The sequence below is a fragment of the Chelonoidis abingdonii genome, chromosome 7, assembly GCF_003597395.2.
Source record: "Chelonoidis abingdonii isolate Lonesome George chromosome 7, CheloAbing_2.0, whole genome shotgun sequence".
NCBI classification, from domain to species: domain Eukaryota; kingdom Metazoa; phylum Chordata; order Testudines; family Testudinidae; genus Chelonoidis; species Chelonoidis abingdonii.
The window spans coordinates 60,269,213-60,285,485 of NC_133775.1; the positions used below are offsets into that span (position 1 = coordinate 60,269,213).

General features: G+C 45.4%; 1 protein-coding gene across 1 annotated transcript in view; it reads right to left on the bottom strand.

Annotated features, from left to right (window-relative positions):
- Nucleotides 1-7,799: 7,799 nt before the first annotated feature.
- PAPPA2 (pappalysin 2) overlaps nt 7,800-16,273 on the bottom strand; it is a 184,458-nt gene continuing 175,984 nt past the window's right edge. The window contains exons 21-22 of the mRNA XM_032804788.2: nt 11,106-11,204; nt 7,800-8,400 (exon numbers count right to left, since the gene is read on the bottom strand). Of these exons, the coding sequence (XP_032660679.2) occupies nt 8,326-8,400; nt 11,106-11,204 (174 nt within the window). The 3' untranslated portion in view covers nt 7,800-8,325. The remainder of the gene's footprint in view (nt 8,401-11,105; nt 11,205-16,273) is intronic.

The window sequence follows — 16,273 nt, forward strand, 5'->3', positions numbered from 1 at the left end:
CTCTTTCTGCCATACTCCTTCCTAGACAGTCTCTTCCCATTCTGTATGTGTGAAACTGATTGTTCCTTCCTAAGTGGAGCACTTTGCATTTGTCTTTATTGAACTTCATCCAGTTTACCTCAGACCATTTCTCCAATTTGTCCAGATCATTTTGAATTTTGACCCTGTCCTCCAAAGCAGTTGCAATCCCTCCCAGTTTGGTATTGTTCGCAAACTTAATAAGCGTACGTTCTATGCCAACATCTAAGTCGTTGATGACCAACATCTAAGTCGTTGATCTGCCATATGTTTGCCAGCACTCTCAGGCAGTTCCTAGAAACCCCTTGGTGACAAAATGAAATGCAATGAAAAGTGGATACTGCAGGCACAGATCAAGAGTCCAGTTTATATGAGTATTAAAGCCAAGGCCATGATGAACATGTGACCATCTCAGAAGACACTTAGTTACCAAAGGGCCAACACCCCTCCTTCACGTATTACAAAGAATGGACTCTAGGAACAGCCTACAAGAGGAGAAGAAGTTAAACTAGATTTCTGTGCTCATCTACGTGAAGGTGCCATTATTAGACAAGAAGTTAACAGTGATTGTTTATTTCCCCAGTCAAAGGAGAACCCTAGTTATAAAACCTGGGCCAGATGCTCAATGTAGCTCCATTGACTCAAAGACACATATATCAGTATAGAGCAGCTGAGGAGCTCTCCCCATTAGGATAAGCAGCATTTTCAGAGAGGCAAAAAATCAGCAATTAGTTAACTAATAATGGGAGTAAACATGCAGCTATGATCTAAATCTGGATCATCACTATTTAGAAAGACAGACGGTACTGATGATCTCCAACACTACTTTCCTATAGCTAAGGAAATCCTCTGTTTTGAGGATGTGATAAAATGCAGTACATAAAGTGCCGCAAGATCTTTAAGGCTCAGGTGGGTTTGAGGAACATTTATCTAGTTCTGTGAACAGCATCCACTGCCACTCCATAACTCTAATCAGTGGAAAAGAGGTTCAGGCTAAATGGAAATGTAAAATAGATGGATTTTGCAGCTCATCCAACCTCATCTCTAAATTAGTGTCTCTGGGCAACTCTAATACGTCCACATAAATTTGGTTCCCAGCATATCTGGATTCAGATCCAATTCTCTTCCAAGGATGTAACAACTCAAGTGCTGACCACAGCAATAACTGAAAATAGTCACCGTTCAAGATCATGGTCTTTTCTCCGCACCTTTGTGATAGATTATTCAAAAATGCTCAGATGATGGAGCAAACTGAATGTTCATCCAGCTTGCTCCACTGTCTGAACCTTGTCACACCTCATTTTGGTAGGGACGGGTCTGAACCAGAATCCTGGATCTAAAACCCTCCCCATGCATGAACTTTGGAAAGGTTTGGATTGGGGCCATCTGTACTTTTTAGAAAGCAGATTTTGATTCATTCACTGGAACCTCTGAATGACCATCCATTGTTCCTAGAGTAAAGCAGTGAGAGGCAGTGCTTTTAAATAATAATCTTAATTAAGAAAAGAATCATAGAGAGACATGGGATTATTCATGATATATTGATGTGCATATGCTGCCTTTTGCTATTAAAGTGAGCTAAGACAGCCAATTTTCTTCTGATCTCATACCAGTTTGTAATTTCATTGACTTCAGTGGTGCGACTCCTGATTTACACCAGTATAGGCGAAAGAAGAAGCAGGTCCAGGCTCTATAAGGTAGATGATAATGCCCAAACCACTCATGCAAGGGTGGCTAGACAGGTGCTGCTGTGGATACTGACTTATAAGCAATGCAATGCCGGGGACAGACAGATAGCAACGAAGCACAATGGCCTTCTGAGAAGTCTCTCTGGGATCTTCTTTATAATCAGCCAAACTAAATCCCTTGAGCCTGGGGAGAGGGTTGAACCCTGGATCTTGGTCCAGATTTTGTAGCTTGAGCCCATCTCTGCTCCATAGCATAAGAAATTAAAACAACTACCACCATACACAACACAGAGCTAGGAGGCTTTCCCCCAGTTCTTAAGAGTACGCATAGACAGTGTGTCCCTGCAGCATCAGGCTGGTGCCCCACTCCTAGTTGGCAATGTTGAGTCTTCAGATTACATGCAGTGATGAGGAGGAGGAAGAGGCAGAAGATGAGAAGATTATTTATTTCCATAGATTTTTATAAAAAATAATTATCAAATACAAAAAACCAAAAATAGCAGCAGCCTCAGTTGTGAATGAAACCCTAAGGCAACAAAACGCTCAGTGTTGCTACAGAAGAATGAAATTCTTGTTACATAAAAGCTATTGATTCACGAGAAGCAAACTCTCTATTGGAATTCCCATCAGAGCTGTCCTCAGCTGTTCTCACCCTGGCCCCTGGCTTGGCATTCCACACAGCTTTCCCACCCCCCATGGCATCCTCTTTTGCCATAATGTTCTTCTCTGTGCCTATCATGTAACATGTTAGCATCTGCCTACAGCATGCATGTGCCAAACACTCCCATCAGCGATGGGACCTGGGGCTAGCCCATAAGGCAAAGCTTTTCAAACATGAGAGCCTAAAATTCCCCACCTATGTTAGTGGCCTGGTTTTCAGAGGCACCTGCAGCTCCTATTGAAATCAGGCTGGGAAGGGCAGAGGCAGTAGGATCCAGATATTTGAAATTCTCCCATCTCCCCACTGAGTGTCACCCTTACTCCACACATCCTGAGCCCGAGCAGCATTTCTGCAGTCCCCAGCCTGCACACAGGGCCACTCCAGCTGCCCTCAGAGCCTGTTATCAGCTATGTCTCTGCTTGGGTCCTGAATACTGCTTAGCAACTTCAAAACTGGGGGACATTACTGACCTCTGGTGAGTTCAGTTAACCAAGGTTTCGCTGTCCTGGAAATCTCACAGCAGAGCCTGTTCCCAAGACATTCCCAGCTCAATGCCGCAGAACAAAGAAGTTATGATAAGCATCCCTTTTTCTGGGTGTTCATCCAAACCCATGATGCTGACATTCCTCCATCACTACAGATTAGTGCTGATTCAAAAGAACAGCACCACCATGCTAAACTCTGCTCTCCGTGACACTGGGGCAAGTGCTGCTAAAGCAACTGGAATTGTGTCCCAGTATCTGGGCCTACAGCATTCTAGCTGGAATGGCCCCTCTTTGTTGGCACATCTCCACAAGGATCTGAACTTGGTTTCTGGTCTCACTGCAGTGCTTCCTGCTGGAACTGGGCCCTTGCATAATCACAACGCATGAACCAAAGGGACGTGGCAGCTCAAGCGCTGAGGGAACATGCAAGCAGCCTCATATGGCGCTCTGCCATCAAACCAGAAGGGTGCAGAATGTGTGTCCTGCAGTGTTGGAAGAGCTTGGATTCTCATTCTGGGACAGACTCAGCCTTGGTGAGAGCAGCAGTCATTCCATTGACATCAATGGAGTTGTGCTCACCTATACCAAGGCTGTAGCTCCCCCTCTCTCCTCTTGCAGCTTGTTTTGAAGAGGGGACTTGACATTGAGCAGTTGTCAAAGAGGAAGCTATCAGAGGATTCCCCACTTTCCAGCCCCTTCCCCTTATTCTGAAGGAATCACACATCTAGAGGGGCCCATCAGCACAACTCCTTATATGGCTGAGTAGGGCTGCTTGAAAAAAAAATCTTTCCTTGGAAAATTTCAACTTTCCATCAAAAATTCAAAAATCTAAAATTGTTGGCCAAAAACCAGAAAAATTATGATTCAGAAATACCATTGTGGTGCCTCATAGGAGTTGTAGTTCAGGGGCCTCATGCCCCCATACTCTTCCATGGGCTCAGCTCCTGGTCCTCATGGCAGAGGATGTGAGGAAGATTCCCACACCTGAGCCATTCTTTTTAGGTGACAAATCTGAGGAACTGTCCCAGACTGAGGTGTCAGTAGAGGAGGTTTTGGAACAAATTGATAAATTAAACAGTAATAAGTCACCAGGACCAGATGGTATTCACCAACAGTTCTGAAGGAGCTCAAATATGAAATTGCAGAACTGCTATCTATGATATGTAACCTATCATTTAAATCAGCCTCTGTACCAGGTGACTGAAGCATAGTTAATGTGATGCCAATTTTTAAAAATGGCTCCAGAGGCGAACGTGGCAATTCCAGGCCAGTAAGTCTAACTGCAGTACTAAACAAATTGGTTGAAACTATAACAAAGAACAGAATTATCAGACACAGATGAACATAATTTGTTGCAGAAGAGTCAACATGACTTTTGAAAAAAGAAATAATGCCTCACCAATCTATTAGAATTCTTTGGTTGGCGTGGGGTGGAGGCTGTCAACAAACATATTGACAAGGGTAATCCAGTGGATATAGTGTACTTGGACTTTCAGAAAGCCGTTGACAAAGTCCCTCACTAAAGGCTCTTAAGCAAATTAAGCAGTCATGGGATAAGAGGGAAGGTTCTCTCGTGGATTGATAACTGGTTAAAACATAGGAAACAGAGGATAGGAATAAATGATCAGTTTTCAGAATGGAGAGAAGTAAACAGCAGGGTCCCTCTGGGATCTGTACTGGAACCAGTGCTGTTCAACATATTCATAAAAGAGCTAGGAAAAGGGATAAATGGTGAGGTGGCAACATTTGCAGATGATACAAAACTACTCAAGATAGTTAAGTTCCAGGCAGACTGCGAAGAACTACAAAGTGATCTCAAAAAACTGGGTCACTGGGCAACAAAATGGCAGCTTAAATTCAATGTTGATAAATGCAAAGTAATGCACATTGGAGAACATAATCCCCACAATACATATATAATGATGGGTTCTAAATTATCACTCAAGAGAGCTCTTGGAGTCATTGTAGAGAGTTGTCCGAAAACATCCGCTCAATGTGCAGTGGCAGTCAAAAAAGCAAACAGAATGTTACAAGTCATTAAGAAAGGCATAGATAATAAAACAGAAAATATCATAATGTGACTATATAAATCTATGGTATGACCACACTTTGAATACTGCATGCAGTTGTGGTCACCCCATCTCAAGAAAGATATATTAGAATTGGAAAAGGTACTGAGAAGGGCAACAAAAATGATTAGGGGGATGGAACAGCTTTGATATGAGGACAGATTAAACAATCCAGGGGTCTTCAGCTTGGAGAAGAGACAGCTAAGGGGGGATATTATAGAAGTCTATAAAACCATGACTGGTGTGGAGAAAATGAATAAGGAAGTGTTATTTACCCCTTCACATAACACAAGAACCAGTGGTTACCCAATTAAATTAATAGGCAGCATGTTTAAAACAAACAAAAGGAAGTACTTCTTCACACAAAGCAGTCAACCTATGGAACTCATTGCCAGGGGATGTTGTGAAGGCCAAAAGTATAAGGGGGTTCAAAAAAGAACTAGATACATTCATGGAGGATAGGTCCACCAATGACTATTAGCCAAGATGGTCAGGGATGCAATCCCATGCTGCGGGTGTCCTAAGCCTCTGACTGCTAGAAGCTGGGACTGAACGACAGGGGATGGATCACTCAATAATTGTACTGTTCTGTTCATTCCCTCTGGAGTATCTGGCATTGGCCATTGTCAGAAGACAGGATACTGGGCTAGATGGACATTGGGTTGACCCAGTATGCTCGTTCTTATGTTCTAAATGCCTTCTCCTATGATGCACCACAATCTGCCCTCTTGCTGAGCTATTGTGGTATATCCAAAGAGTCCCTCACCACAGTGCATCATGGGATATGTAGTCCAGCTGGGGGCCTGGCCATGGAGAAGAATGGGGGCATGAGGCACCATAACAGGATTTCCAAATCAATTTTTTTCAGATTTTGGCTGAAAACTGCAAACTTTTTGGTTTTCAGGTCTTCAGTCAAAATTTTCCGCAGAAAGCAGACCCTTTTTGCGAAACATTCTGCTTGGTCAAAACCACAATTTTTCATCAAAAAACCAGTGTCAACAGAAATGTTTTGAGCAGCTTTACTGTTGAGTGAAGTGACACACTGACTTGCTTGCCACCTATCCCCTGGAGCTATGCATGTATCCTGCACCTCCCAGCTCAGGGAAGGAAGAAAGACCAAGACATGGGACTTGATGTAGGGTCCCACACAGTAGAGCAGGGGGGTTTACCCATAAGGTCCCCTTTTGACAGGCCTGACAAACAGACTAGCAAGAGCCAAAATCACAGAAACTGCATGCTGGCCTTTGAAATTCCCTAGTCTCCCTACAGAGTCACTCTCCCTCCATGTGTTCCTCAGCTGGAGGAGCGTTTCTACATTGAGAAGGGCCTGGTCAAGACTGACTTCATAGCTTGCTCCATTCCTCCAACCTTCCACTGTCAAAGGAAAAACTCTGGCTGGATCTTTCCTCAGCCCTAACCCAACAACAGAGAGACACTGAAACAGTCACATTTTCTCTCCCTACTCCTCTTTCCCCATCTTTCTATTCCCTTTCTCTCCTCCCCTGAACCCTAGTTTTTCATTTCTCTTCAATTACCTGCCACCCTCCCTCTGTAAAGTGATTCAAAAAATCTGAATTAAAAGGGGGCTCATCTAACCTCCAGATCTGAAAAAGCTCAAACACTGGGGCAATTCATATCTGGATCTAAGTCTCAAGTCTGGCATCTATCTCCAATGGACTGATTCCAACCCACTTATGTGAACTTCTGGGAAGTCTGGTTCTGGGTCCAAACATTGTTGGTTGGGATCATACTTGGTTAGAAACTCATCTGATTTATTTCACTGGTGACCTACAAAAGGGAGAGGTCAGGCTAAGCGATCTCTTGATATTTTATGGTATAAATTAAAGGCAATAAAGACCAGAAAAATGAACCCCAGGAGAAAAAAAAAAGACACAAAAATTCTCCTGGGATGTGGTTTAAGCTAGTGAAGCATCTCCCAGGTGTCCTCTGAGAAGCTGCCAATACCATGTTTGGATCATGGTGATCCCATGACCAGAGAGGAGGTTTTAAGCAGAATGGACCTTATCTTTGTGGATGGGATGTTCTTGATTGCCTGGCTCTTACATTTTCCTTTATAACCCAGGTCACAAACAGCTGAAGGGGTAGAGAGACTGTGTGAACAAAGCAGTGACTAGGATGATAACACAGTGTGAGACAGCTCATTCAAGAGTACTCTAGAATAATGGCCCATAGCAGAGTATTCTGGAGTAACGCACTATACTAGAAAATTCTGGAGTAACGGACCATGTGAGAGTATTCTAGAACACTAGAACACACTAGAGTATTCTGGCATAATGAACCACCCTAGAAAATTCTGGAGGAATGGATCATAGTATTCTTGAGTGATAGCACTATAGCATTCCAGAGTAATCATCATGTAGTAACACCACAGTAAGCTGTAGTATTTGTTAGAGCTATTTAAGAGGATTGTCATAGATTTTGAACGATAACATATCTCAAATACTGTCTTAGGACCAAATTCTGAATGAAGCTGAGCACCTTCAAATCGCATTGAAGTCCCTGGGATTTGTAGGTGCTCAGTACTTCTTAGAATTTGCCCCTAATTTTGGGTTACTGGCAAGGCATCTCCTATTAGAAATAAGGCCCTGTGCTTGGTGTGTCTCTGTTTCCCTCTCCCTCCCAGCAAATTATGGGAAGTTCACTTCTTTTCCAACCTCTTTTTCCAATAGTTTGTACTTCACAGCAGCATGGGTGTTACAAAGGGTATTCTTTCTCAGCTTAATAAACAGCAAAAAAAATATAATATATATTTTATATATATATATATTTATATATATATAGAATTATGTTTAAATATTTGCAGAGAGATCACAACTGCCTCAACCTTGCTAAAAGGCACCTATACAGTAGAGGAAGTGAGTAGTGAGGAAATTCAGAGCAAACACAGACACTCGTAGGTGGCAAACCATTGATACAGTAACATAAAGTGTCCATGGCAGCTTCTCATCTGTTGGCTCTAGGGCCTGATCCAAAGCTGGCTGAAGTCAATGGAAAGACTCATCCCTGCTGAGTTCACTGGGCTTTGACTCAAGTCCTAGATCTCAGTTTTGGTTCTGAAACGGGGTGACAGAAGGGTAGGAGGTGTAACTATGTGTTGAGCAGATTTGTCTTCCCGCTCTCAATCCACCGTCTCCTCAATTTGTTTCCCCCCTTCTCCTCATCATGCACATCCCTCCTTTCACATGATGCCTCAGAATGCTGGGTGCCTGCGCTCAATTTCATGCAGACATCATCCTTATTTTGATTCTGACTCCTTCCCATCTCCTCCTCCCAACTCTTCTCTTTCCTCTCTCAAGCTGCCTTTCACTCTCCCACCGGCCCTGGTTGTTTCCCATTTATTCCTCTGGTGCTCGCCTCGCCCACAGGAGCCGCTCGTGGTGCCATTATTGATTCTCTTCAGCAGCTGGATCCCGGCAGGTGCATTCATCTTGGTCACAGTCAGCAGCAAATGGGATCACCTGAGGGGAAGGAAAGAAGCAAATGGTTTTGCAGAGTCGCTCACTGGAAAAGGGATGTGAAACCTGATTACAATGAGCCCTTCTGAGGATCAAGAGGGTAGAATACAAGGACCAATGGCTTTTTAATTGGTTCCAATAACTAGGGCTTAACCTCAGGCTCTCACTGTAGTCAACTGGGGTCTTCCCATGATTCAGTGAGAGTTGGGTCAGGAATGAAGTTAGGCAGGACTGGTCACCCAGACAGCCAGTATAAGAGCCAGCCAAGGTCAGTGTGGTTCTTCTTATGTATTACAGTAGCACCCAAATGGCTCAATCAGGTTTTGGGGCACATTGTACCCAGGACCGGCGCTAGGGGTTTTAGCGCCCTAGGCGCATGGCAATTTCGCCGCCTCGTGCTCTGGTCCCGCGACTCCAGTGGAGCTGCCGCAGTCGTGCCTGCGGAGGGTCCGCTGGTCCGCGGCTTTGGTGGAGCTGCTGCAGTGGTGCCTGCGGGAGCTCCACCGGAGCCACGGGAGCAGTCGACTGTCCACAGGCACGACTGCGGCAGCTCCACCAGAGCCGCCTGCCGCCCCCTCCGGCAAAATGCCACCCACCAACAATCCTGGCACCCTAGGTGATTGCCTAGGCTGCCTAAATGGAAGCGCCGGCCCTGATTGTACCGGATGCAGACCATACCCCACAGAGCTTGAATGGTGGAGAGTGGAGGGAAGTAGAGGTACTTCTCCAAACTCTACCCACAAAATAAGCTCCTACCATCTGAGAGGCCACGGTGCATATGTTCATGACCATGCCTGGCATCTGAGTTAACTACCACAGAGTCGAATGAGGCAGTTCACTCCTCTCAGTGGTATTGTTTCATGCTGTGTAAAAACTCAGGCAGATGTTTGCATTGGGTTCATGTTGACAAGGTATATTTTGCAGTCATACCAGCTACAGAATATCATTTTTAAATGAAAGTCGAGAGGCTGTAGAACACAGAGGCAGTTTGGGAGAGGTGCTGGTTAGAACTGTTCAAATTGGTATTTTTGCAATTTTTTGGGTGGAATTTTCTCAATTTTTGACAAAAAAGTGAAAATTTGGGAGGATTGATTAAAAAAATAGTAGAGAGGGTTTTTTTTAAGCTAAAGCAGAAGATTTCCAGGAAAAAAATTGGGTGGTGGTGTGTATGGAGGATGGGGGTAGGGTTAGATCTATGTAATGCATTTGCACTTAGGAGGTCTCTGTCCTGACCTGCACCCCCTGCTCTAACCACACTGAATCCTCCAGCTCTGCCAGTGACCATATATCCCAATTCGCAGCACCTCTTCTATTCCAGCCCTTGACCTCACCAAACCAAGTAAGCCTGTTTTGCTATGTGGCTTAATTGGTAGCAGCAAAACTCCCAGTGTTGCTGCATGCAGCAGTTTGTGATTAGGACCTTCCCGAGCTGGACCGTAGTAACACTGTAGCAGGGGGTACCACAGGCAAGGGAGTTGACAGACGAGGGTCTTGGAAGCCAGTCTTCCGCCTGGAGATCTTCATACAAACCAAACTCGGAGCCAGGAATTCTTTATTATTTAAAGACATGTTGGGTTCTTTCAATCCGATCTAATGAAAGGTCTGTGCCAGTTGTTTTGTATTTGAGCCTAACTTCTTGCTCTCCTCCATTTCTGATCATATAAACAAATCGGTCAGTGGGTTTTTGTGCTCATGTGAAAAGCTAGTGGGGCTCTGAGGAGATGGAACGAGTTGTTCTTTTCAGCAGTTTGATTTGGCTGCTTTTTGGAGGATTCACAATGGAGCTAGGTGACTGCTACCCCCACCCCCAACGACCTCTGCCCTCCACCACCTCACCTCTCTCCATCCCCAAGATGTCATTATTATTAGGATCATCAGAGCTTCATTCCGTCCTATCCTACAATGCATCACCGCAATTCTGTAAGATCGCCAGTGAAACCGTAGGTGCCCAGCTCTAGTTGTTTTAGTAGAACACCCATTTCCTGTCATCCCGCTTACACATTAGCAGTTGATTTTTGTTTTTTTACAAGTGATGAAAGGACAAATGATTCAAGATCCATAATAAAGGGAAGGAAGAAAAGAACCAGACCCACATCTTTTTGGAATGAGGAAGTAACTGTGCCCTAAGGTTTGTTTTTCTCTTGGATGTCTTTTGGAAGGAAATGTTGTGAAACCTGGGTGTGATGGCAGGAGTAGTAAAGAAGGGAGCTAGGGATGGGAGAAAAAAAGGGGCTAGTTTGATTCACCAATCAAAAGAGGCAACTGCTAAATTATCCACAGGCACAGCTTTCTAAGGTGGAATACAAAGGCCAAGTCCAGCAGGAAAGAAAGAAAGAAACTGGGTGGGATGACAAAATCACTGCATCACTGAGATGCTGAGTCACGCAACATTGTAACGCCAAATCTCACTGTAGTAACTTGATGCTGTCTGAGTGACCAATTTCCTGAAGGGAAAAGAGTCCCATGGATGTCTGTGGGAGTTGGATTGAACATTTAGTCCCATTGGCCCTGACCCCAAACCCATTTAGGTCAATTACTGACCCCAGTAGGTTTTGGATCAAGCCCCTTGAGGTCTGCTTTCCACTTGATTGGGTATCAGCCTGCAGGCTCTGTTCCAAGGTGCAGCGAAGCCTGTAACCATTGGCTGCCTTGAGCTCTTGTTTGAACTCGGCCCGTTCCCTTCTGCCTCCTGTGAGAAGCTCACTTACCTTCCTGGAGGACAGTGTGGAGGAGCAGCAGTCACCCCCATCATACTGGCAATACGCCCGGTTATTGATGGTGTCACACCAGCCATCTGCTTGGAAAGGCTAGGGAGAGAAATGAGTAACTGCTGAGTGGAGACTAGCTAGGATGCTTCATGAATGAAAAATTCCTCCCAAGACCCGCGACTGCGGTTCTTCAATAAAGCCCTCATGGACCACCATCACTGTCTAGGGCCCAACCCTGCCGCACTTCCCCAAAGCTTTTACAGTGAAAGTGTCCCCAGAAAAGGGCTGGCCAGTGTGGGGCTCAGTTCTGAAGGGAGTGTAGGCCATGGCTTGAGGAGCAATTCTGTACAGCCATGAAAAGTGAGGGAAGTGTATTAGGATGCCACCTACCACTAGAGACGGGCCCAAACCAAACCCCCTGAAATTCAGGGAAGTTCAAATCTAGAGGTGAGCTTCACAGCCAGCTTTACCTCAACAATGAACCAAACCAAACCTCAGAATCAAATGCCACTGAACTTTGAGTGAGTTCAGAACCAGTTCTGAGCTACATGGCCCTGCTCTTCCGCCAAGTTACTCCAGTTCGATGCAGCTCACTGACGTCAATGTCATGGTGAGATCAGGGCCCTAGACTGACTGCATATTGGACTGACCCCAAAATCTCCCCAGCCCAGACTTTGAGGAATCTTGGCTCCACATTTGAGCTTCATGGCTTAGGCTGTACAGCTAAGTATGAGAGAGGCTGTGTAGGTTCTGTCTATTGATCACATAGTCAGAGCTCAGTACAGAATATGGTTAACTTGCCTGGGACTAAGAAAAAGGGCAGGCAAATCCATCTGTAGCAGGGTGGTCATCTGCTCTTACCCTGAAGGGCTTAAAACAGCCTTGGGAGAGGGCTGTGGTGGGGAACCATTAGCCTGGGCTGATTGGGGAAGCAGCCGCAGCTGGCCCTATAAAGGGGCTGCCAGGTTGGAGCTCAGAGAGTCTCTCTCTAGATGTTGAGAGGGACAGGCCTGGCTGCTGGGAGCTGAGCAGGGCACCTAAAGTGGAGCAGGGCTGGGGAAAGGCTAGAGGAGCTGGGGAGCTCTGGCCTGGAAAACCCCAAGGTTACAGGCCTCGTTAAAGGCCAAGAAAGGTACTAGGGCTGCAGAGGGGCAGCCCAAGGGTAGGCAGAGGCAGCAGGTCCAGACCCTCCTTGCCAATGATGAGTAGCAATTATACTGCTGTCTGCCCAGTGAGTGGGGGCTAGATGGTGACTGGCAGTAGCCCAAGACTGAGGCGATGTGGGGATAGGGAGTTGGGGGTTCCCTGGGGAGGGGAGACGCAGCTAAACTGTGGGGTACTGCAGGGGGCAGAACCCCAAGAGAAGGGTTACTGGGGTTTGGAAGGGACACGGGGGCCGGGGACAGGCGAGACACTGGCTGACAGAAGGGGGTTCCGGAGGCTGGCAAGCTAATTGCCTGGACATCCATCAGGAGGCGCCATGCCAAGTGAGTCTCGCATCGCTACATATTCAAGATGCTATAGCTTAGCTCCCAAGTTTCCATAGGAGCACTTCATAGAGTCACACAGGACAGACCCTAATGATAATCTTATCCAGAGTGCAAAATGCTCCCACCTATGTGTCAGCCCCACTGCATTTCTGGTGCACAGGCAAGGGGACACGGCCAGGGCCTCAACCTCATCACAAACTTCCTTTGGGGAATCTATCACCATCTTCCGCACTAAACTACTCCAGTCCCTGCCAAATGGGAGCACAAGGACCACAGCCATGCTTGGCCAGTGCACTGAGGGGAGAGGAGGTTCTAATGCCATTTTGCTTCATTTTCCTGCATGCCTATAAAACGCAAGGCAAAATTCAGCCCCTGATTCGTGACGGGTTTCAGAGTAGCAGCCTGTGACTGTGATTCACTGCAGAGGGCCCCAGTCTAATGATGACTAGAGGTGCTGGAATACTGCTTCCCCCCATCTGTACCTTCAGCCAAAACTCAGCCTTTTACACAACAGTTTTGTAAAACTTTCTCATTGTTGTGTGTCCTTACAAGAGCTGGGCCAATACTGCAGAACAAGTGGCCAGGAACATTTGCTGGAATTGCTAAACAAATTCACTCCAACTCCCCTTTTGTGTTCATGTTCTGGGAATAGTCAAGGCTTGGGGTGGGATTTGCAGAAGAACTCAAGTGAGTTAGGATCACGTGTCCCATTGTTGTTGTGCTCCTAAGTCACCTAGGATCTCTCTCGTCCTGCAGTGAGATATTTTTCCCCAGTGTAAGTTAGGCTGATGTGGCTACATTGCTACAAACACCTAGTACAAATGCACTGCATGGATGTAAAAAATGGCTGGCACTGGTGTGGGTTACCCCAGTAGCCACACAGGTACAGGTCACTTTTTACAATAATGCAGCATGTGTTCATCTTGGGTTAGCATTGGTACATCTCTATCAGTGTAGCTAAAAGAATCCCCAGACCAGATAAGCCTCTAGTGAATAAACTTCACTCCCAGACAAAAGGGAATTTCAGATTGCAAAACTACTGAACAGGGCAGCTCTCTGACTGCAAAGCTTACACTCAAACACACAAGACAAAATCTGCACCATTGCTGGTTAGTTAGGAGTCATATAATCACGGAAGAGAAATACCCAATCAACGATGAGAAACAAGGACATGTGACTTGTGTAACTAAACACCATTGCATGAATTCAAAGTATTTGCAATGAACTGTTCAGGAATAAGCTGTAACTGAGAATTGTTTACCAGAGATAAAGTTGAGTAACACATAAATGTGATGTCACACTCTGGTCATAACAGAAAGGAGGCAGCATTCACTGAATACATTATTAGGAATTAAATATTCACCTGGCTCTAGTCTACATGCTATTGGGTACTGACCTGCACCAAAAGCCACTGGAAAGATTATTCTCATCAGGAGCTGGACATATTGGAAATACAGCCAGAAATCCTGATCTTATGAGCTTACCAGTTCCATTTTGCATAGCAAAGTGGATTTGATGGCCCAAATGGACATCCAGCCTTTTGAGCATTGATCTGAATCAAACTTCCAAACCTCTGAGGTTCACTCCCCATTAGCAGAGTCCTCCCTGTCTAGCCAAGGCATGCGTTACTGAGAATGAGCATTAAAACACGATGGCATTATGCCAACAACAGTGGAAGCCAAAACGCAGAATCAGGCACCATAAGTGCCGCAGCTCTCCCAATGCAGAAGCAATGCTGACAGATGTAACTGTTGTGTATTGTGGACACAGCACAAATCCCTGACATGCATACAGTTGGACCCATGAGCGCTAACTGACTCTGTACTGTATTGCATTAGATGAGAAACATAGCAACCACTATATAATAGCGGATTCAACATAAGCGACTGCTTAAGAAGTTATACCTGCAAATTCATGTAAACAGATTCAATACTCTGCTCAAAACTTTCCCTACATCACCTCTATCCTGCTCCCTGAAATTAAATGGGCATATCAACTTCAGAAGGCCTTGGGTGTGTGTGTGTGGCGGGGGGGAGGGGGGGAGGAAACAAGGTCCAGTTACAAGTCAAGGCTTTCAGGTGGCTTGCGTTTTCTTTCTGGATAGCATCTGCCAACATTTTGAGCACTCCCTTGAGGAGGCAGTGTGTTTCCAGCAATGTCTGACTAAGATGTTCCCTCAGATGATGCCGGTCGTTCAGCGCAGCTGCTTTCTGGCATAATGTTATTGGTGGTTGTGTCAAACTGGGGCACTGATGTTGGAGCAACTCGCAGCTCTCCAAATTTTGCCTCTTGTCAGCTGCAGAGTCACACCCAAATCTCACAACTGGTCAGTGTGGTGGCAGCAAAATATATTGGGTGCCACTTGTACTGTGTAGGACAAAGAACCTGTTTGTGCACTAACAATTGCTGGAAGCCATGTACCGTGACCCTGATAATAATGCACCAGCTACTGTTTGACCCACTTGTAGCTGACAAGGTGCACTGGTCCTTCGCCATCGTGTGACTTATTAGATGATTTCTAACTTGTAGCTGTAGATCTGGCATTAATAAGTCCAAGGGTGACTTGGGATTTCGGCTGATAAGCAGCACTGCAGGTGTTTGGTTTGTCATGGTATGTACTGTGTTTCGATATTTTACCAAGAAGCATGACAGCTTCGGTTGTCATGACTGCTTATCTGTCACGGATAGCAGGGCTTGCTTAAAAGTTTGTACTAACCTTTCAACAAAACCATTTGTGTCTGGGTGATATGGTGCGGAGGGAATATGGCTAGTACCGTTTTTCTTCATGTCTCACTGAAACTCTTCTGAACTAAATTGAGGACCATTGTCATTCACAGCTTGCTCTGGCAGTCGAGTTCTTGCAAACAAACTTAGAAGTTTTTCTCCTGTTCGTACAGCTGTGGTGGTTTTCATGAAAAAACAACAACAAAACTTCTGGCCATTTGGAATGGGCAGCCACCACTATTAGATACATCATTCCTAAAAATGTCCCTGCACAATCAATATGCAGACATGGCCAGAGAGCTGATGGCCATTCCCAGGGGTGTAATGGCACTGGTTTAGGCATTATCCTGTACCTGTTGGCATCACAAACATTCCCTGAGTGAGCTGCTGTATTTGTGGGTCAATGCCTGGTCACCATACAAAACTTCTGGTGAGTCCCTTCATTTTTACTACCCTTACATGGAGCTCTTCTAATATTTTTGCGCATAGTTTACTAGGTATGATAACATGAATTCTGCATATGACACGCCCTTGATGTAGGGTAAGCTCACCTTTGTGTGTGTAAAAGGGTGCCAGATTAGGGCTATCAGTCTGTTTCCGGCTTCATAAACCTAAGCTAGTGTGGGATACTTCCTGGTTTCTTGCTTGATTAAAATACAAGTCACTGGGGATCACTCATTCTGAAACAAATTCGACAGATTCTGTCTGTATTCCAGGTTGTCCTTCAGCTAGCATGGGCAGGCAGGAAAGCCCATCTGCATTTGAATTCGATGTCACAGGTGTAACCAGCTAAGAAGAGAGCCCGGTGTTGCATAGGTGCTGCCATTGTCACAGAAACTCCTTCCCTTGGATGTAGGATTGCTATTAGGGGTTGGTGGTCCGTGACAAGGGTGAATTTTCTCCTATATAGACACTGGATGAATTTCTTCACGCCCCATACCAGACTTAAAGCCT